This window comes from Neospora caninum, chromosome XI (genome assembly GCF_000208865.1).
Source record: "Neospora caninum Liverpool complete genome, chromosome XI".
Taxonomy (NCBI): Eukaryota; Apicomplexa; class Conoidasida; order Eucoccidiorida; family Sarcocystidae; genus Neospora; species Neospora caninum.
Genome location: NC_018397.1, coordinates 1,420,133 through 1,435,050, shown reverse-complemented (window position 1 = coordinate 1,435,050; position 14,918 = coordinate 1,420,133). Strand labels below are relative to the sequence as shown.

The window sequence follows — 14,918 nt, the reverse complement described above, 5'->3', positions numbered from 1 at the left end:
CCGGGCGCGAGCACACGTAGAAAAAAAGCGAGGCGTTGCCGCAGAGCCTCCGAGAAATCCCAGAAATGAACCGGCCTCGTCTCGTCTGCGAGCCGCTTTCGTTCCGGCTCTCGAGATTCTCTGTGATTTCCTCCGCACATCGCCTTGGTCCTGCGTCTTCTCTCTAAACGGGCTGGACGGATCCCCGGCGTGTTTGCGTCGGCGATTTCTCTGCGGTGTATATACGCCCTATGAGAAACGCTCGTTTTCCCCTTTTGTCGCTGTGTTTCCCGGAGACGCGCTCCATACTATTTATAACGACGTGTTTTCTCGGCCACGCGTGGCAGTTGGCTGGAATGCCACGGCGGTTCACCTGTCCCTTCGCTCTGCTTGGTCTCGGTGCCGCGCGAGAGGAGGCAAGTGCCTCGGGATCTTACCCCTCTCCTCTCCCCGCTCTCTCGGGTTGCACGTTTCCGAGCACTTCGGAAACCCTTCTTTTTTAGCGACGAGGCCTGCGCTCGCTTCGTTCTTCCTGGTTTTCGCCTGCCCGTGCCCCGATTGTGAGGAGTGCAGTGGACTCTCCTTCGTTTCCGCAGTCGCCCGTTTTTGCTCCGAAACGAACGGCGCGGCAACGAAGGACGTGCCGTCTCCAACTCCGCCCCCGCGCAGTGTGCCCCGTCCCGCGCTCCGTTTGACCCAAAAATATCCGACGCCTTTGGCAAGCGTCCGACAGCTTTGTGCTTTCGCACACACACACCTTTTTCTGTGGCGATTCGTTCGCGCCTTCTCTTTTCCGCGTTTTTCTCTGTGCGCCGGAGAGCCCTCCGTTCCAGGGGATACACACAGTGGGAACATGATCTCCGACTCGCCGCGCTTTCGAGGGGTCCAGGTACGAAGTTCAGCGGGGCAAGAGAGAGTGGCGCACAAATTGGGGGGGGGGGGGGAGTAGGCATCGTGTATTTTGTACCACACGCGTCGCTGCGACGTGCCGCCTTGCTCCTCGAAAGCTTTGTCCTAAAATGCGGCCGGCAGTGGCGCGCATACTTTCCCTTTGACCTTTTCAGACGAGCGAAAAAGAGAGCGTTTCGATCTGGAACGCAAAAAGGAACCGTGCGGAGCGGAGTCCGACGCTTTCCGTCGCGTGGGCCCCGCCCGTGTGCTTGCCAAGCAACGCGTTTTGCCCATCTACGGGTCACCTGTTAGCCGTCTCTCCGTTTCATGCTGCGCTAGTCGGTTCCTTTCTGCGTCTGTGTCCTTTTTGCTCCCCTCTCGAAGAGAACCGGCTTTTTTCGTCCGTTCCGACTCGCACTGGCGGGGGGGAGGGGGGGGGAGAGCGGAGAGAGTTCGTTCACCCGCTCCGGCGTGGTTGGGAGTTCTCTGTGGAGAGCAGTGTCAGGCAGCGAGGGGGGGAGGCCTCAAGGCTGAGCCACTCCGCCGGAAACGGCGACAGGCGCTTCACACAAGTGCACGCGAAAGGCGCACGTGTGTAGAGAATGTGTAAAAATCTGCGCTCCTGGAACGCGCGTTTTCTGTGTCAGCGAAACTGTCGAGTCCGAAACGCCGTTTTTGAGAAGAGCTGGCGAACGCAGGGAGAGAACCCGCGGGGTCTCCCCGTCCGGTTTTGTTGCCATCTGGTTCTTTTTCTCTGCGCGATCCCGAGTCGCCTTCGATTTTTGGCAGGCGTTCCTCCCGTTTTTTTCGTGTGTCGCTTTCTGTGGGGGTTGTCTTTTTCACGCTTGCCGCAAGCCTGGTGCGCCCCAGTGGGTTCCGGCCGCGTCCCTTCTCGTCGCCCTCTTCCTCGCGCAATCCCCGAGGGTCCCGGTGTGTGCTCCGCCGTCCCACACACGCCACTTACGCCGAAAATCCCCGACAAAGTGCACCCTCGAGGATGCCGAACGTCTCTGAAGACTTCCATCCAACGGAAATCAGCCGAGCTAGCCGACCTGTCTGTCTCGTTTCCCGCCCCAGCTGTTGAGCGGCCTTGGGAACTCTCCAACAAACCGAAAGGTACATGGGGTTTTGACGGAGGGTCTCAGTCCAAGATGTGGAAAGACTTCTTTGCCTTTCAGAGTCGTTCTGGAGCTAGCGCTGTGTCGAAACTGCCACCAACCGAGTGTCCTGCACGTTCCCCATTCGCTTCTTCACTCGTGCCGTCGCGCGCAGGCCTGCAGTGCCTCTTCCAGTGTCTTTCTCGTCTCCCGAACGCGCTTGAATCCGTAGTTTGAGATCGAGAACACCCGTCACACAACGGGCTCTTCTCGACGTCGCCAGGCGCCTCTCTGCGGCTTCGCCCGGCTCCACGTCAGACCGGCAGTTTTGTGGGGATCAGGGACCGGTGCGTGCCCCTGAGGAGGCGTGTGCTCTTTTTGGCAAAGACCGCAGAGACTGTGCGTTTCCTTTCCCTCTCAACTCTGTTCTCCCTTCAAACTCGCCAAAAATCCCCTCTGGAAGAGAGACGCCTTGGCTCCCCGAGCAAACGCGTCCGGCGGGGTGAGGCGGGTTTGCTCTCGGCTTCCATGTGCGAGAGAGCGTAGTGTAGTTCGCGCCAAGCACGGACACGCACTGGAGCCGAGAGGCTCTTTTCGCGTCAGCAACGGGAGAGTGCTTCCGACCTACGTTCGACGGGGGACTGTGTGCTCGCGAGAGGCAGGGATTCTTGCAGAGGGGCAACTTGCCTCTTCAGGCCACACACGACGGCGACGCCCCGCCGAGGCGCACTCCATACACGCGTCCTTCGATCTCGACTCTCCTTGCCACAACTGTCTCTCCTCGCCCCCCTGAGACACGCGCGTCGTGCTCTCTCCCAAACATATCCCACTTTTTCGCGGGGAACTGCTCACAGGGACAGGCACGGAGGCCGCGCCTGCGTTCCCCAGACCTCGCCCCTCCCCCCTCCCCCCCTTGCTGCGGCAAACCCGGAGTCGACTCGCGGCGTGCTTCCGCGAGAACAAAAAGAGCTGGAAGGTCGAGAGGCTGTCTGAATCTGGAGGGACCGCGCTGCTGACTCTGCGGAAGAGAACTCACGAGGCGGGGTTTTGGCCTGCTGTCGCAGAGACGCGCGTGTGATCGCGTGGCGCGCGCGCGTGTCAGAGTCTCGCCGAACCCCCCCCCTCCCGCTCTCCGCGCCGCCAGACCCTGGATGTGCATCTTGCGTCGATACTGCTCGGCACTTTCCATCTTCCCCGTGCCTCCGCCTTGACGGACTGCTGGCAGGCGCCACGCCGAGGAGATCGGCAAAGCCAGTCAAAGCCGGGCGTTCCTCCCGTGGATGCGATTTCGAGGGTTTGCGCCGGGGCGCCAAGCTTCTGGGAAGCGACCGCGGAGCTCCGACACCCGTCCCACACCGCAGAAATTTTTTCTGCCTTCCAGGTCGAGGCGGCTGAGCCGTGCGAGGAGCGGCCCAGGCTTCCGCCCTCTCGCCCCTTTTTGAGATCCGGCGCCTCGTTCGACCCGAGAATGTCGCCGACTGTGGAGAGCGAGGCGGGCGGGAAGGCCCCGCGTCCAGGTGGCGGCTTCGCTTTGAATCTTCGCTCCCGCAGGGTGTCTGTGAATGCGACGGAAGCGGTTTCCCCGTCGAGCCTGCTCGCAGAGACGACGGCGTCTCGCGGGACGTCTGGATGCGCGACGCCCGGCAAGGCGCCGCAGCTGGGCGTGGGCGAGTCGCGCTCGCCCGTTCAGAGCAAAGGCGGTCGCGAGGAGAAGGACAAGAAGAATCGGCTTCTCTCTCGCAGACTGGCGACGTCTTCCGGCAACTTCACGATTCGGCGGACGTCCTCGTCGACCTCCGCCTCTTCCACATCGGACGGGAACGTCTTGGTGCCTGCCGCTGGACCGGTGAACGAACCAGGTCCGCAGACCACGGAAGTCCCCGCCACGAGCTCGTTCCTGACTTCGTTTCCGTCAGTCGCCGGAGCGGAGGGCGGAGACGGGGCAAGGCAGAAGAGCGCAGGAGTGGAGGCCCCGGGCGCTCGCGTCCTCGAAGAGACGCGCGCCCAGACGGCCGTGCAGAGCCGCACAGACGGCACGGAAGCAAAGGGCCTCGAGAGGAAGGAGAAGAGACCCGCCGCGCCCGGAAGTCTTTCCGGCATGCGCGAAGAGAAACGGAAGAAGACGCAGGGACAGGGGACCGAGAAGTCTCAGGCAGAGTCTTTCTCGCGGTCGAACACGATGTCTTCCAACGCGCCGTCCAAGCCGTGTCTCGCGGCCTCAGATGAAGAAAAGTCGCTGTCGAGAACGGGTAGTGCCTTGTCGTCCTTCTCCGTTCACGAAGAAAACCAGGCACGGCGCGGGAGCGACGGCGAGGGCAAGGTCTGCGCGCCGCGCCTCGAGTCGACGCCCGCGAAGATCGTCGACTCGGGGCCTCTGGACCCCGACGGGGCCCAGCGTCCCGTGGTCGGTGTCTCCGATCCCGCGCCGTGTTCAGGTGCCTTCGCCGCTCTTCCCCACGAAAGTGGAGATCAGGAGGTTAGCGAGAACCGTTCCGCGCCGACTGGCGAGTCGGAACGGCCGGAGCGCGGGACGCATGTAGCCATCCCGCCGTCGCCCGCCGTCGCCCCGTCCTTCAGGAGACGCTCGTTGTCCCTGGACATGCACGAGTCGAGGAGCGAAGGCCCAAGCGTGTGCACGCCGAGTGAGAGTGCGTGGCCGCACGGCAGAAAACCGCGCGACCCAGCGCGGGTGCCCGTGTCCGCTTGTGCGGGGAGTGCTTCTCCGTTCTCCCCGCCCGATGTGGCCCTCTTCCTGGACTGTCTCTTCGTCGGCGAACAGGCGGCGCGCCGAGCGCATGCGCGACTCGACGCAGTCATGCGCGACGTCGAGACAGCGTACTCGGCGGTCGCGCGCGCCGGAGCCTGTTTCGCCAGTTTGCTGGGAATCCCGCAGCTCTCAGCCTTTGCCGCCTCCGACCTCGCTGCGTCGGTTGCCAGGGGCCGGAGTCGCGGGTCGGGCGGCTACCGCGGTCGCGGCGACCTCGGCGGGGACGAGGGGCCGTGGCCAGTGCGTGGAGACCAGGAGTGGGGCGGAGGACGGTGGGGAAGAGTTCGCCCCTGTAGCAGGGCGGAGTTTGGACTGCCTCAGGAGGAAGGACTCGAAGCTGCAGCGTCGCGAGGGCGGGAGGTGGGTCCAGAAGACAGACTTTTGCCTCCCTTTTTGGCTTCGTCTCGCCCCTGCCACTCGCCGTGCTGGACGGAGAGTGTCTCCAGGGGCGAGGCGGGGACGGCGGAACCGGGCCTTTTGCTCCTCGAGACAGAGGACAGAGCTCCTCGCCTGGCGGCGGACAGAGGCAGCAGGGAGACGGATTCCACTTCTCTCCTTTTCGAGTTGGCCGAGTTCCTGTGGAACAAAGGGGCCCTATCTTCGCGGCCGAATGGAGATGGAGACAGCGAGAAACGCCCACGGTCATCCGCGGAGGCTGTGGAGCTGCTGCGGGCGTTCTCGAGAGACAAAACGCGCGTCAGCGCGGATCTAGGGAGTTCCTTCGACTTGGCTTCGCCACGCAAAGCACACTGCGGTCGACACCCGAAAGGCCTCGGCGAGGCTAGCAGCGGCGCAGTGTCGCCCCATCGCGAGACGGGACCGTTCGCGTTTCCGCCTTCCGGCGCTCTAGGGCTGTGGCCTTCAGAGCAAGGGGCGTCGACGCCCGACGGCTGTGGGCGCCTCGCCGGATGTGAAGAGAGAAAGCGCGCTGGGGCGACTCCTCAGAGAGCAGAGAGCGGCGAGTGTGGGGAGGCGGACGTGCTGGCGAGAAGCGAGAAAGGAGACGCAGCGTGTCTGTTCGACTGCGAGGGGGAAGAGCTCCGCCGGAAGAAGTCAGGCAGCACGACGTCGTCCCAGAGTGGCGGCGCATCCCGCGGAGCGAGGTGGAGAGAGCAGTCCAGCAGCTCGGGAGACAGAACGGCCGGCGCGAAGCGCGGAGACAGAGGCGAGAAGGAAGGGCCGAAGAGCGCAAAGGGCGGGGCGGAAGAGGGCGGCTCGGCGCCCCGAGAGAAGACGTCGCGGGAGGAACCTGGATCCGGCGAGGATTTGAGCACGACGGAAGTCGGAATCGCGTCCGAGGGGATCAGCAAGTTGGAGAGTGCCAACCTCGACCAGAAAGACCACGCGACAGGTGGGGAGGCCGAGGACGCGATGCGCCTTCCATACAGCTCCAAAGAAGTGTCGAGGGCGACTTCCAAGTCGGGTCGGGGCGGGGACGCAGACGGAAGCGGTTCGGGGACGGGTGCGTCCGCTCAGTCTGGCGTACTCACGCGTGGCCGCGCAGCGGCGTGCCGTCAGAAGCCGAAGGCAGGCGACAAGGGGAATGTGGAAGAAGGGAGGAGTCGGCAAGGGACCGGGCGCGGCGTGGGCGGAGGCGAGGGGGAGAACAAGGTCGGAGACAGTGAGCAGAGCCTGGCCATCGGCATTGAGGAGTTTCTTCATGCCTTCAAGACGCGTCACGCCGACTCGGCGACGCCGAACGACCGAGACTCCGCCGGCGCGTCGCATCCCCAAAAGCGCGCAAAGCTCGCAGGTGTAAACGGTTCTCGGAGCTTCAAGGCCGAGGGCGAGGAGAGCGTCGAGGGAAGCAAAGAGGGGAAAGAGCCGGCGAACGGGGCCTTCTCGCCGTGCGGAAACCTGCCTTTCTCGGACCGCCCGCTGGGCGCAGCAGAGATCAGAGAGAAGCAAGAAGTCGAATCCGACGCTGACGAGCCTGAAAGGCGATTCAGCGTCGACCCGCGGTCCAGCAGCACCCCCCACTGGCTCTTCGGCGGGTCAAGCGGCGGTTCGCCGCCGCGGCCTCGCGGCCGGCTTCCCTTCTGGGACGGGACACCGGGCAGCGAGGGGCGCGCCGACCTCGACTGGAAGATGGAGACTGGCGCGTCGTTGACCAGTGAAGAGAAGGCGCTCGTTGCTCGCTTTGGACACCTCTTTTCGCCCAGCGGAGGCAGCGCCTCGCGCGGCGCGCTCCCTCGCGGCGACAGCCTGGCCTCGCTATGGGGCGAAGACGCAGAGAGCGACGGTCTCGCCTGCCACTCGGGGCGTCCCTGTCAGTCGGGGCGGCGACTTCCCCTCTGGATAGGAGACGGCTTGTCGGCGTCGAGCGAGGCGCGCGACTCCAGAGGAGCGGGGGGAGGCGCGGCCTTGCCCTCGTGGACCCCGCCAAGTGAAAAGGGGCGAGGCGGCGGGGGGTTGAGCGGCCCGCGAAAGCAGGATCTGATTCGGGGCGAGTCCGGCGCCCCAGGAAGCCTAGGTTCGTCGCGAAGGAACGATCCAGACGGCAAAGACGACCTGCCGACGCTCTCCAGCGCGTACGGCCTCTCCGGCGCCTGCTGTCCACGAGAACCTGCGTGTGCGAAAATGGGTGCCAGCAAGAATGGCTCACTGATTGATTGCGCGTCCTCGCGAAGTTCGGATTTCTTCAACGCCGCCCAGTTTCGCTCGACAGACGAGACGCTCGGCTGCGTCCCGTTCTTGCGTGGCAACTCTGAGACCAGCCGGCTCTTCTTTCGGGGCGAGGGAGCTGCGGGAGAGCGGGAGTCGCGCTGGAGTCTGTCCGCGGGCGGCGGGGCTTCGACTTTCGCAAGCACGCAGTTTGGACTGGACAAACCTTCCGAGTCTCTCGCTTCCCGCAGTCCGGCCTTCTCGTCTCAGTGGGCGGCTCTCGCTTCGACTCGCGGCGCCCGGCTGCCAAGCGCATCAGGCAGGAGTCTCCACAACGCTTTCTCGCCGTACGACACCTTGTGCGGCGCAAGGAACGGGACAGGCTCTGTTGGGCGCTCGGGATGCTCCCCCGAAGACTTGGACGACGCCTTCTCACAGGAAACGTCCTTTTTGCCTCGGTCGGGGACCGCCCCGCTCAGCTGCTCCGGCCTCGCACTGGACGCCGCTGGACACAGCGCCGCTAACGCCTTCCACAAAGACGCGTTTCTCTCGGCAGGCTTCGGCGACTTGGGAAGCGAGAAAGGAAGCACGCGGAACTTCTCTGGCGGGCTGGACGACGCCGAGCACCTCTTCTCCGCGGCGCGCGGGGGCGCGGGCGCGTGTGGGGTGCGGCGGCCGTCCTCGCGAGACAGCGAGGAAGGGAGCTCGAGCGACGGAGATCTTCCAGAAGCCGCCAAGACGACCTGGCCGGGAGCTGTCGGGAATGGCCCCGCGCTCGCGCCGAGGCTCCACTGCGTCGTGCCCGTGGGAGCCTCGCGGAAGCCTCGCTCGCCGGGCGAGTCAGGGGAAACCAGAGAAAGCCGAGACGGCCGAGGCTACGTCTCCGACGTTCCCGGAGTTAGCTATCGGTCCACGCCCCACAGCGGGTGGCGCTTCAGGTGGAAGGACGCGGAAACCGGTAAGGGAGATGGGGAGGCTGAGTCGCGAGAACAGTCTTTAGGAGAACCGAGACAGCGAGAAGTCCAGGCAATCGCACACAGGGAGAAGCCGACGGGAGCGCATCTCCGTTAGAGACACACGTTCCTGCGAGGATGGAAGAACGAGGAAGTCGGCTCTCTGTGTCCGTGCGCACTGTGGATCCTGGAACTCGAGAAGATGGAGGATGTGAATGTCAAGAGAGTGGAGAGGGCGAGTCCACTGAAGGGGGCGATGCGCGTTGTGAAGTGTTGCTGCTTTTTCCTGGGTTCAGGCAAGGAGTACTCCCGCTGTTTCTCCGTGAACAAGTTCGGGTTCGAACGCGCGAAGAGAAAGGCGGAACGCGTCGCGCGGGAGATGCGTCAAGGTGAGTCGCGCCGACTGTCTCTCTTGACGCGACATGCCAATCCGTCGCTTACAAGGCACACCGGCGGGGACCTCGCGACATGCAGCGGTAGCGGCGTGGCAGGGGGTGCCGACAGGATCGGGCCGTTCACAGACGTGTGTGTCCCCCGTAGAGAGAGGTGCGCGTTTTCGCGGTGCTCTGCCGAGACTGCGGGCGTTTCTCAGAGCCCGCAGAGCGGATGAAACGGCAGCTTGACCTTTGTTTTCTCTCACCGCTGGTGGGAGACCCTGAGGCGCGCGACGCACGCGTTCGGGAGGCGAGCGTTCTTTGTTCTCCGGTCTTCGCCGCGCGAATCGCCTTTGGTTTGTTTCCTGGACGTGCCGGGTTCCTCGAGGGCACCTGTGCGTCCAGGGGCGCGCATGTAGAGGCTGCAGCGACTTTCTGCGCGAGTCCCCGTCGAGAGTGCGTGCGGTCTGCAGCGCGTTTTTCGCCGGCGCATGCGTGCGTCTCTGTCTGTTCAGGACGAAGCATCATCATCAGCAATCACACACGGACCAAGGTCTACCTGGCAGAGACGAACGGGAGCCCGTCGGGCGACGCGGCGAGTGTAGAAGGGAGCGGCGCCTTCAACGGCCGTGTGTCGCAGGCGCTCCCCAGTTTCTTGTTGAATGCGCCTGGCGGGTCAGGAGGTCCCCCCAGTGTCTCGTCCGTTGCCGTTTCTTCTGCGGGCGGACCTGCGGCGCATGCGTCTTCGCTGCTCGCCTCGTTGTGCGAGCCCGAGAAAACCGCGAGCAAGGCGGCGCCCTCGGCAGGCGACGCGACGTTGGGAGCGCCTGGCGTCGAGTGCGGCTCCAGAGTGTTTTTTGCATCTGGCGGCGCAAAGGCGGATTTTGGACAGCACGACGCGGATGGCGGGTGTTCGCCGCGCTTTGACGGATCCTCTCCCTTCTTCCTGTCTCTCCAGACCCCCTGCGGCGGGTCCACGAGCGAAGCCAGCGGGTCGGGCGCGGCGAGTTCCTTTCTCTTTGCCTCCGCCCGCGAGTACGCGCGAGGCGAGTCCAAAAGTGGAGAGCCTCTCGCGGGTTCCGAGCGTCAGCCGCAAAGCAGTGCTTTCGCGTCGCCGCCGTTCTCGCCAGGCGCGCTGTTTCAGACAGCGTCATTGGCTGGGGGCAAAACGGGTGCCGGCGCTGAAGGCGGAGACAGCGAGAAAGAGGAGAGTTTGTCCAGCTCGGTGAGGGGAGTCATCTTCGAGCACTCACGGGGAAGCTGGCGGGGACTGGTTGTCGACAAAGACACCGGACGACAGGTAAGGCGGACGCGTGAAACTCGAGGAGCGGCGAGGAGCGTTGCTCTGTCTCGCCTCTAGGTGGGGCCCTGAGTCGCCGTTTCGCAGTTTCGGAGCTCGCGCGCGTCTCTTCGCTTTCTTCACTAGCCTGGGCCGGGGAGGTTCCGTCGTCCGCTGCGACAGCGATGTGTCCACGGCGGCCTTGCATGCATATCGAGAGGAGGGTCGGGTGGTTCGTGGAGCGTGTGCGTGTGTGAGTCGCTGTCTCTGTCTCTTCAGCAAGTCCGTCGATTCTCTGCTCGCAAGTACGGCCACATGGAGGCGCGCGTGCGCGCCGAGCGCTTCTGTCTGGAGGCTCAGCGTTTTCGAGAGACGCGCGGGTCGAACGCGGCCTCCGGCGAGATCGCGGGAGGGGGGGTGAGCCCGTTGAAGCACGATCTCTGTGGTCCCCTCGGCGACGAGCCGCCCGTGTCTCCCCTGCCGGGGCCCCGCGGCGGTGGCGGAGACAGCCCAGGGAGCGGGGAGCGTCGCGCCGGGGCGTCGACGAGCTTCGGCGCGACGAGCGCGCACGGACAGCCTGCGAGTGTTGCTGGCGGAGGTCCAGGCGACGGTCCCTTTCCTGTCAGCGGGGGCAAAAGACGAAGTGGACGAGAAAGGGAGGCGAGCGAGGCGTCGAAGCTGCTGGATGCGGCCGGTGCGGGCCTTCGTGGAGACAGCGCAGAGCGTGAGAGCGCGGGGAACGAGAACGGCGCCGCACCTCCGGTGAAGGAAGGTCGTGGAGACGGAGAGGAGGATGCGGTCTCGCCTCAGCCGAACGGAAGCTTCGAGACGGAGGCGACAAAGGACGAGCCGGGAGACGGCGGAGCACGGGAAGGCGACGCGGAGGGAACTCGGGCGAAAGCACCTAACGGGCCTTCCGCCGTCGACGGACCAGGCAGCGGGCTGTGAGCAATGAATGTGTAGGCCGAGGCGGGGTGCGTTCAGAGAAAACGAAGGCCGGAGCACAAGTCGTTGGCGCGCTTATCCACACACACACTCTACACGTGCATGCATCGGGGAAGAGTGCCGGCGCACGCGGCGACTCGACCGAGTGCAGGAGAAGGACAGCCGTGTGGAATGTCTGTTCGGAACTGCGGAGTTGCGTCGAGAGGGAGAGGCGCGCGGCGTCGAGAGAAGGAGGACAGCGCGCCGCCATCGAGGAAAGGAAACGGGGAAGTGCGGACGAGCGAGGTTTTCGGGCGGCCTCGAGAGGCGACGGCTCGAGGCGCAAAGAGGTGGGTGGACCGCCAGAGAGTGAACTTGCGGAGGACGCGTTTCCAGAGAGCGAAGAAACGCGGTCGGGGGAAGCTGTGGCGAGAGCGCCTGGGAGGAGGGCGCGCGAAGGAGTCGTCGGCGTTCGTTTCGACAACGGAGAACAGACGGAGTTGCCGTCGAGACTCTTGTCACCATGCACGCCTCCCGAGAGTGCGTTGCATCTGAAACAGATGCCCCAGAGCTTGATGAGAGCGGGGCTGAGGCCAGGGATAGCGGCACGGCACTGCGTGCGTCGAGGGGCGGAGAGTAGAACAAGGTTGAGTCTCCGCTTTTATCACACTCTTGAGAACAAGCAGCTTCAGGGTCGAGAGCGACAGCAGTGCAATTTGACCCGGACGGCGACACCAGGAAGTCGCGCGGGGAATCGTACAGACTCAGGATATGGCTGCGAGTCTGTGCGATGGATTGCAGCGTTTCTCGAGATTCGTGGACATGCTCCACTTCGTTTTCATTCCGATATGCGTCCTTCGTTTGAACCGCGCTTTCGTGGCGCGGCGTTAGCCGCATCCGCGCCCCGGCGCGAACCGATCTGGGTCTTCCGCCGAGCTGGGCCGGGTGCCTTTTTGCTCCAGTGCACTGTTCACCGTGCCGGAGAGCGTTTGGGGAGTGTGCTGCGTGCAGCCACTGTACAGTGCGCGGCCAGCAGCGTATCTGGAGGGAGCCGGAGCCCGTTCGACTGCACGTCGCGCCTGGGTTTCTTGGACAGTGAGAGGAGGGGAGACCAGAGCGCGCGTGTTTTCTCTCTTTTTGGATACGTCGCTGAAGACACGGGCAACCGTGCATGGGGTGCATGCTGTCGATGTTCCTTTTCTGGGCCGCGTAAAAAGTGTGCGGGCTTTTTTCCCCGCCGTTACACAGACCGTAGATGTGTTTCACCAGCGAAACGTTTCTGGCATCCAGCGATGCAAAACGAAGCCCGTTGAAAAGATTCCGACACACACTGTTCGGCGCTGCCTTGCTGCATGCGCGTCTCTCCCGTTTCTCGTGTGTACACGGAAAGAGGAGAAGCAAGATACAGCACTGGGGCGAAAGGACTGTCTTGCCTGCATTCGACGTGGGCGACGACTGTCACCTGGCCCCCTTCACCCGTTGAGCGCGTCGCTGCGTTCTCTCCTTTTAGCTCCAGTTAGAGACGCTTGTGTAAGCGGAAGAGATGCGTCGTGTCGCTTGAGCGTTTCGGTTGCGAGGAGCCGTGTAGCTCAAAGAGTCGAACAAGCAGAGACATCTCAGAGTCCCCAGGAATCTATGACTCCAGCTGACCGGGGACCCGCGTTCTCGCTGTCCCTTTTCGCGTGGTTCCGAGCAGGAGAAATCCGCACGCCTCCGCGTGTGCGCGAGTTGCTGAGATTAGGGGAAACTGGTTGCTAGGTGGCAGGGAAACGGTCAAGACGCCTCCCCCGTCCCACCGACACAGACGCATTGTGTTTTCTCAAGCGAGAGGGGGAGACACGCGAATCGGGATGCCGGCGAGGCAGAGTCCAGGTTCGGAGACATCACCTTTGGCCGCGTTTCCGCCTCCGGGCTCAGCCGACAGACTGCAGGCGATTGTGTCGCCATCCGAGTCGTGAAGAGGCGCTTTTGTTTCGAGAAGATCCAGGTGAGAAGACGAAAGGCGACCGATCTCAGGCGGTGTGTCCGAGTGGTTAAGGAGATGGACTAGAAATCCATTAGGCTCTGCCTGCGCAGGTTCGAATCCTGCCGCCGTCGGTTTGAAGGCGAGTGTGTATCCGTTTTGTTTGGAAACCGATGAATGTGTCTCGAGTCTCTCTGTTTTTCACACTTCATACTTTCGCTTCTCAAAGTGGTTTTCACACGCTCTGCCTCTTTTTCCCTTTTCGGACCTCCCGGACTGGACGCTTTTCCGTGGGACGAACTCGACGGCGCGCGCCCGCTACTTTTTTTCACGCCAGGCGAACGAACCGGCGAAAAAGCTCGTGTGCGGATGATCTCTCTGTCGACCACTTGTCCTCCTTGGCAAACGCCTTTTGCTTCTGTTTCTTTACTCGCCTTTCGAACGGTCGGGGTAGAACGGGGAGGGGGGGGGGGGTGACTGCTTCGGTGTGCAGGGGCCTTCGAAGAAACGACGCCCGTTGACACACATTCGCGCGTTGGCCCGACTCGACGCCACAACCAAACCGACCTGCGAAACAGTCTCTTTCCCCCTGACGAAGTTGTCTTGACACATTCTCCCGGAATCTTTGGTTGCCTCGAGAGACAGAACCGCAGCAGAGTGCGTTCAGAAGCGAGAACGGTGTCTCACTTTTGAAGTGAAGTGTGTTACGCCTCGCGAACGCGGCACGCAATGCGGTGACGGATGCAAGATGCCTTTCTGCGTCTTGTGTCACTCATGCCGTTGCTATTTGGCGCTTTTCCACGGAAAAAGGGTGCGCCGGTTCAACCCCTTTCACTGGGGAAATCGAAGCCTTCAACTCGCTAAGGCTGTTTCGGGTACTTGAGAAATCGTCCTCACGGCGAGACCAGAGGACGCAGACAGACAGCGTCTCCACCTCGAAAGGAAACCCGAATGTGTGTGATTCGGAGTGTGGCTCCAGTTGTCGTTTGATTGGGATCATTCCTTCATACTTACATACACAAAATGTAGGTATAAAAGTGTAAATCGTTCCGAGAATATCTTACATAATGTACCTTTGCATTTACTCAAAGGTACACAGTTTGTTGGTAAGTGTGAAACCAGCGTGGAAACTTCCGTTGTCCAATGGATCTTCGTGCCGCGATCGTCCGCGGAAGCGCGAAGTCGAGCTCACAGCTTGTGCGCACTTTTTCACTGCAAAGAGTTTTTCGCACTCACCTGACCGCTCGATACGCGTTCGGATCTCGGAAACCGCGTCTGGTGGTGTCGTCCACGGTATCACGGCAGTGGCATTTCAGACGGAACGAAAGAACAACAATAACGTGGGTGTCCGTTGAGCCCTCTCGGCGAAAAGCTCCGTCCAGTCGGGCTCGAGGAAAAGGCGATTTTGAGGCGTCTGTCGAGAACCAAGCGTCCGTCAGTTTCTTTGTAAAGCAGGTAGTGCTGGAGACTTTCTACGGGACAATTTGAAAACCTGCATCGTTGCCCCATGCAGGGATGCCCGACCCATTCTCCCCCACAAATCCGGTTTTGTCACTCGGATTTCGATGTAAACACCAGCAGCTCCACGGCTGGCGCCGCAAAGGCTAGTCATACAACTGCACGGACAGTAGACCTATGCGCGGTCCGTGGTGTCGTTCAATTCACTTCAGGTGGTTCAACAGGAAGAGTTTTCGGGAATGCCTGTGGCTAAGAGACCCGCATTGTCAGTAGATATTGTGTCTGTACAAAGGATCCGCGATCCAGAACTGTAGACCTCAAATCGTCCACTCCCAGTATATGACGGTAGTGATCATGCTCGCATCTGAGTGATATACTTCCTAGCCAAAACCGCGCATTTTTGGCCTAACCCATCTCCAACGCACGCCTCGCCGCTGGTCTACAAGCATCATATCTGCATCTGTATAGACATGTGCATCTCTCTATTCGTTTTCTCTCGGGCGCACTGACAGCCGTGCATGCGGGCACAACCGGGATCGGGCTTCCTGGTTCTGTCGCACAGGACAGAACAGGGCGTTTTCCCCTGTTTCCCCGCGTGTGTGTGTGTGTGTGTGGGGGGGGGGGGGAAG

General features: G+C 62.5%; 1 protein-coding gene and 1 non-coding gene across 2 annotated transcripts; both read left to right on the top strand.

Annotated features, from left to right (window-relative positions):
- Positions 1–3,435: 3,435 nt before the first annotated feature.
- Positions 3,436–10,892, top strand: NCLIV_054920 (uncharacterized protein; the record flags this gene model as incomplete). Its single annotated transcript, XM_003885046.1, has 4 exons — positions 3,436–8,296; positions 8,588–8,680; positions 9,181–9,965; positions 10,224–10,892. The coding sequence occupies 4 exons, from the start codon at positions 3,436–3,438 to the stop codon at positions 10,890–10,892; spliced, it is 6,408 nt and encodes a 2,135-aa protein (XP_003885095.1).
- A 1,991-nt stretch (positions 10,893–12,883) lies between these two features.
- NCLIV_t130005 lies at positions 12,884–12,965 on the top strand. The gene has a single exon. It is a non-coding gene; the product is annotated as a tRNA-Ser (tRNA).
- Positions 12,966–14,918: the final 1,953 nt, after the last annotated feature.